Source organism: Cupressus sempervirens, chromosome 4, assembly GCF_028749045.1.
Source record: "Cupressus sempervirens isolate cs-2001-9-10 chromosome 4, ASM2874904v1, whole genome shotgun sequence".
NCBI classification, from domain to species: Eukaryota; Viridiplantae; Streptophyta; class Pinopsida; order Cupressales; family Cupressaceae; genus Cupressus; species Cupressus sempervirens.
Window position 1 is genome coordinate 728,543,866 of NC_143121.1, and position 6,000 is coordinate 728,549,865.

The 6,000-nt window shown below is 32.5% G+C and overlaps 1 protein-coding gene across 1 annotated transcript; it reads right to left on the minus strand.

Moving 5' to 3' along the window:
- Window positions 1–2,933: 2,933 nt before the first annotated feature.
- Window positions 2,934–4,981, minus strand: LOC149563387 (aluminum-activated malate transporter 14-like). Its single transcript, XM_089828153.1, has 6 exons — window positions 4,807–4,981; window positions 4,580–4,711; window positions 4,231–4,527; window positions 3,891–4,012; window positions 3,617–3,705; window positions 2,934–3,519 (listed from the first exon to the last, which is right to left on the minus strand). Exons 1-6 carry the CDS (start codon window positions 4,979–4,981, stop codon window positions 2,934–2,936), a joined length of 1,401 nt encoding a protein of 466 aa, XP_089684279.1.
- Window positions 4,982–6,000: the final 1,019 nt, after the last annotated feature.

The following is a 6,000-nucleotide window of genomic DNA, read 5'->3' on the forward strand; positions in this document are numbered from 1 at the left end:
TTAACACAACTTAGTGATTAATTGGAGGAAGTTTATAAACACGTGTGAGGGAAGTGTAGTGGAATTAAACTCTAATAAGTAAGCCCAAATTAAAGGAAAATACCAAAAATAAAAACTAAGAAAACACATTTAGCTTATGCACAATGCCATTATAGAGAAAAAAAAAAATAAGACACATTACATAATTGTATACATGAGGTGGATAGTGTTCTCAATTATTTTAATTTTATTAAATATAGTAAACCTAAAAATAATTCTAACTATAATCCTAATGGTAAAATCTAAGTGTTGATCATAATTATAAACACTAATCTTGACACTAAAATTTACTATTATGTGTCCCTAATTAGAACCATAATGCATACTATGATCTAAATACAAAAACCTAAATTTTAACTTCGGTCTCAAACACCCAAACAATAATTGTAGTGAGAATATTAAATAAATTAGCGTTATGATTTTTTATTACTCTTACAATCAAAGGTGAAATTTATGTAAGCATAAGGATTAATATTTTTCATTAAAGTTTATGGTGAGAATTTGTATTATAGTTCAATTGTAGTTAGGTTTATGATTAATATTTTTTTTTTTAAATTATATATTTAACCTTAACCTAAGTCTAAGTCTCTCCAACCCCAAATCCCATTTGCTAAACCCTAATCCTAATCCCAACCTAAATTATGATCCTAAATCTTAAGTCCTAATCACTATTATCAAACACTAATCCTAGCCCTTATTATTGAATCATAATCCTAAACGTTGAACTTTAACCCAAATTCTATCGTAATTCAAACTCTACTCATAACTATAATACTAACCCTAATGTAATATCATATCCTATTTCCATAAATAATTAAATAAATCTTAAATTATAAGCCTTAATTGTAATCATAGTTCTAAATGCTACACCCTAAATAATAAACTCCAATCCTAATCCCAATTAGCACATCATAATCCGAAAAACTAAACCCTAAATCTAAATCCAAGCTATAATCCTAAATGATAAACCTTAAATCATTATCCAATCCTTATGTTAAACCCTAATCCTAATTCCTAATCATCAAGTCTAAATATACAACCCTAATTCTAAATCCTAGCTCTAACTATTAAACCTAACCTTAATATAAATCCCAATCTTAACTATGATGCATACCCATACCATAACGCTCAATGTAATAATAACCATAAATGTTAAACCCTCATACAAAATGTAAAAGACTAACCTTGAATCCTAAATCTTAAGATAAACCCTAAGCCTAAATGGTTAACCCTAATAACTTGTTATGAATGTTAAACCATGATCCTAATCCTAAATGCCAAACCCTAATGCTCACCCTAACCTTTAAATCCTTACTTTAACCCTTGTCCCAATAAAAAAACTAACCCTAACAAAAGTCCTAATAATGTAATTCTAGGTATTAAAATTAAATTTTAATTTATAAAGCCTTCAATAGAATTTAATTAATTAATTAGTATAAGATTTAGTATTATAAAAATAAGGTTTGAAGACTTAGAAAATAATTTTGAGAAAAATATTATTTTACATGAAACGTTAATCAATTACAAATGTATTAAAATTAAAAAAATATTTTAGTCAAAGAGATTATTATAATTAAAAATAATTATTATGTCTTTCATTTTGTTATGAATTTGCTTGTGGAAGAACCTATTCAATTTCTTATAAGTTTCAAAAAAAACTATGACATTTTTCAACATTTCAAATCTTTCTTTTTTTTTTTCTTTTGAACCCATGAAATCATTGGCATACACATTAACAATGACTTACTTCAACATTTGCAAATGTGTGGATGTAAATATTTGTGTGCGCGCTTTATATAGCTATAAAATATGAATCCCTAGGTCCTTAGAAATCTTTCTATTCAAATCGTTCATAATATTTAAAACAATTGGTTTCAAAACTTGAATATTTACTATTTATTTAAGGTTTTCCATTGTCTTGTTTGTAGGTGGCAGTAGTTGCATTGCAAACCTTTTGTTTGTGCTAAAAAAGTGTGCCCAAGCACTCTACACACCAACTTTCACGTAAAAGGAAAGGTTTGAAATTCCTTTACTCTATTTTAAAGCAAAAATAATAACTAATAATAAATATAAAAATAATTAAATTTACTTTTAAATATAGTTAGATATAACCATAAATGGAATCTAGAAGTACATATCATGAAAAAAATGATGATATAAAGCAGATATTTGAAGGAAGAATGATATTGATATATTTAGAGAAAAGTGTATGAAAGAAGAGAACGATGTTTTATAATCTGAAATATTTTCGATAAATATTGTTCATTACTACAAATATTTTTGGTCATGAATAAACATATATTTGATATTTGGAACATAAGAGGTAGTCGTCTCGAAGAGGTAATATCAAGAGTTATAGAGATGTTGATATAGATAGTGAAAACAAATAAAGAATAATCATGATATAAAAGTAAGTGATGAGATTATAATTATAATAATAAATAAGAATAGAAGGTATTATATATTTATATTAGTAAATTAGAAAGAAGTGAAAATTAAAAATGTTATTTGACATCTGCTCAAACAAGATTGGAAGTAAGTGTAACAACTAGTCTTTAAAAAGTTTTCAAAAATTTACCAATGTCATAATAGTGTATATTGTTTTTAAATTGATTATTTGGTATAATCATAATATTATTCAATTAGACATGCATAGTGAAGTTAAGATATGCGCTGCTCTCAGAAAGATTGGCATTAGGAGTAGCTCATGGTGTCAGCAAGATGATATGACAATTGTGAGAGAGACAAAAATGAGACTAGTGTAAATCATTAATACATAAAATTTAATAATGCAACCATATCATTTGACTTTGTTTTTGGCAAGCTTAATTTTTTCCTTAGTGTATGATGTTAAAAATCGACTCCTGTATTAGAATGTGAATTGAAGGGAAAAATCAGTCGACATTGTTCATATTTAGACATCTTTCCGGCGTTCTTGCAAGACTGGGTCTCTGGATATAACTACGGGGAGAAGCAGCACTAGTTATGATTAAAGCCTTCTGATCCGACGTCGAAGGATTGTGAGGCTTGAATTTCGCCATTGCCGCGAGCTCTTCCACGGGGTGTACCACATGCTCAAGCCTCGCTACGATCTCCACCACCAACCATGCAAACGTAGCCAATGGAAGTGCTTCTCCAAATTCAACGCCGTGTCTCAGCATTAACCTCTTCTCGTCACTACTTTCTCCATGCCATGATCTTCTTCTCGTCGCCCACCTTACCTCCTCTTCTCTATTTTCATTCTCAAGTACGATTTTCTGACTCGGCGTTCTTGTTGTTGAATGCAGTAAGAGCTTTGGTTGAGAATTCAAGGAAACTTGAAGATCCTCCAGTGCATGTTGAACTTCTTCCAATATTGGCTCGAAGTCGTATATTCTCATTTGTTCAATGCAGCTTGACAGCTCTGCCAGTAATTTGGCTGCTTTGTGGGCGACGTTGGTGCATGGCTTCTTCAATGGTGAACGAAGGAAATGAGGGGCCCTAAATGTATGCAAAACAAAAATTCATCAGCTATAGTGCATGCATTGAAGATAATTTGTAAATTTAAGGTAATGATACCAAATGAGGAAATGCATACGAATATACCTCGATTTCAGATCCAAGGCATCCGTGCAAGGCCATAATAGGATAAGCCAGATAACGAAGCTTCACTCCAATTTTCACATACTGCTTCCATGGATGCGGGCATCAAAATAGACCATGCCTTGGTTCCCACCTAGAAAATGCCTCCTGCAATTAACATGTACAATCACTGCTTTCAGACGATCCATTTAACATTCTTTAATGTCAAAAGTTGTCATGGCTACCACTTAATTAGTTTCTTCTAATAACTATATATTTTTTCGATTTACAAAAGAATCGTCGGTAGCCTTTGAGTCCGGCACAGACTTGCATCCTCTGTGTATGATATCTTCTGACTTATCTTCCACCTTCTCATCAGTACGACATCCGCTGAAATATTCATCCATGCATCCTGGCATCAAATATATCATGCCCATTACATTAGTCGGATATTTTAACAAGTTAATCTACCGAGCTGATAACAAGCCACACCAATCAAAGCGTACTAGTAGTTCATCTGTAACAGCCCATTGCGAAAAACACACATTTTACGCTGAAGAAAATGTTACGTTTTCATCACAATCAAAACAAGGATTTTTAACCTCAATTGTTTTCGTTCTGTTTTCTTACCCTGCAGAGATTTCCCCAAGCCTTGTAACTTCCTGACAGTGGAATTGTGAAGATCCTCGCCAGCCCAGGCGGGGAAGATGAGCAGACTTACAACCAAACACACTCCACATCCGATGAGTATGGTGGCGAAGCGTTCGTATGCCATGCGTGATATATTCTCCACTCGATATCCAGAGACCGTTATCATGCTGAATGTGAGCAAGAATATAAGCACTGCATAGTCAATTTTATTCTTGAGGGAAGGAAAGAAACGAGCATACGTGGTAACCGCTCCTGCAAAATGAGTGTAGTGGAGTACTAATTGAGATTTGGTGAATGCAACAAGGTGATTCCAAGAGAGCACAAAAACTCGCCCACGATGAATAGAGCACAAACGCCTTTCCTCGCACTACCTTCTCTGATATGTGGCAAACCAGGAAAGCAAGAAATGCAGCCACCATGGTCCCTATTCCTCTGTTGAGGCCTTTCTTCATGGTAGCCCCTGCTCAAGCAGCAACAACATTCATTCTAAATGTTAGTCGATTAGGGTGAAAAAGATGGTTGCGTTAGAAATAATTAAATTAAACTAACTCATACCCGCAGAGAATTCGAGAACGACAACGACAGTCATGACTGCCCAAATTGCATGGTTACCAAATCTCACCCTGCGGAATAATCGATCCCACAGAAATAACAACGAAACCGATGACAATGCCAACCCAACTTTTATAGCTTGCGTAATCCTTCTGGGATCCTCTCTTCCAACATCCATTATGTTTCTACACAACCCCATCAAAACATTGCTTATATTTAACCAAATTTTTCATAGAAATCCCCCGTTTCGAGACTCATTGTAGCTAATTTCTTCATTAGACGTACTGATGTTAGTTCTGCATTCGCCGCTGCCAAGAGATGCCATGGTAAACAAAATCGATTCAATAAAATTTTAGATACAAGAGCTTAAATTTCAAGTAGAGGAGATCCAGCCAAGCTGATTTATAATGTAATTTAATCTTGGTCTGAACAGTTACACAAGTGCTCAGAAACTCCAAAGAAGAACACCCTAGCTAAAATCTTGGAGCACCTTATAAATGAGCTCAATTTTAGTAAGGAAGCAAATCTTATAAATTCTAAACCGTTCATTTCTTCTTGCGGTTGCCTTACAAGATGGAAGAGAAAAAACTCGGCTTCTCGAATGAATCGGCCTTTGCATTTCTTGTTTTGCTAATGGCAGAGATAATACTTGTCACGGAGAGGGAGAGGGAGATGATTGAGTTACTTTATTTTCATTGTCACGGAGATAATACTAGTGAATTCTGGGTGGGTGATCTTGCATCTGGGTGGGTGATCTTGCATCTCCGGTTTTTTTTTGGTGAATTGTATTCTTAGATTATTAATTATTGATAGAAAAGGCTATTATAAAAAAAAATTTAAAAATTTTATTTTTATATGTAAATATATAGTCTTATAAAATTTAAACGTCTTTCGTTGAAAGTTATTATAGGGAGATTTTATATTATCATTTTTTCTAAATAAGAATATATATTAATTTTAAATTTTAAATTCCATTCTATGGATTGTTCTTTTCAAAATTTGGATGAAATTGTATGATTTCTTTTTCTTTTTTCTTACTTTATGTATGATGGATAATAGACTTTATTCTACCATGTAAGTCAAGAATGGCTTATAAAGTGGGATCAAGTAAGGGACTTTAGATTTAATAATTATCAAGTGATAGATTCTTGATTACAAGAATCTTTAAAGAGTAATATCTATTACTTTTAGATTTTA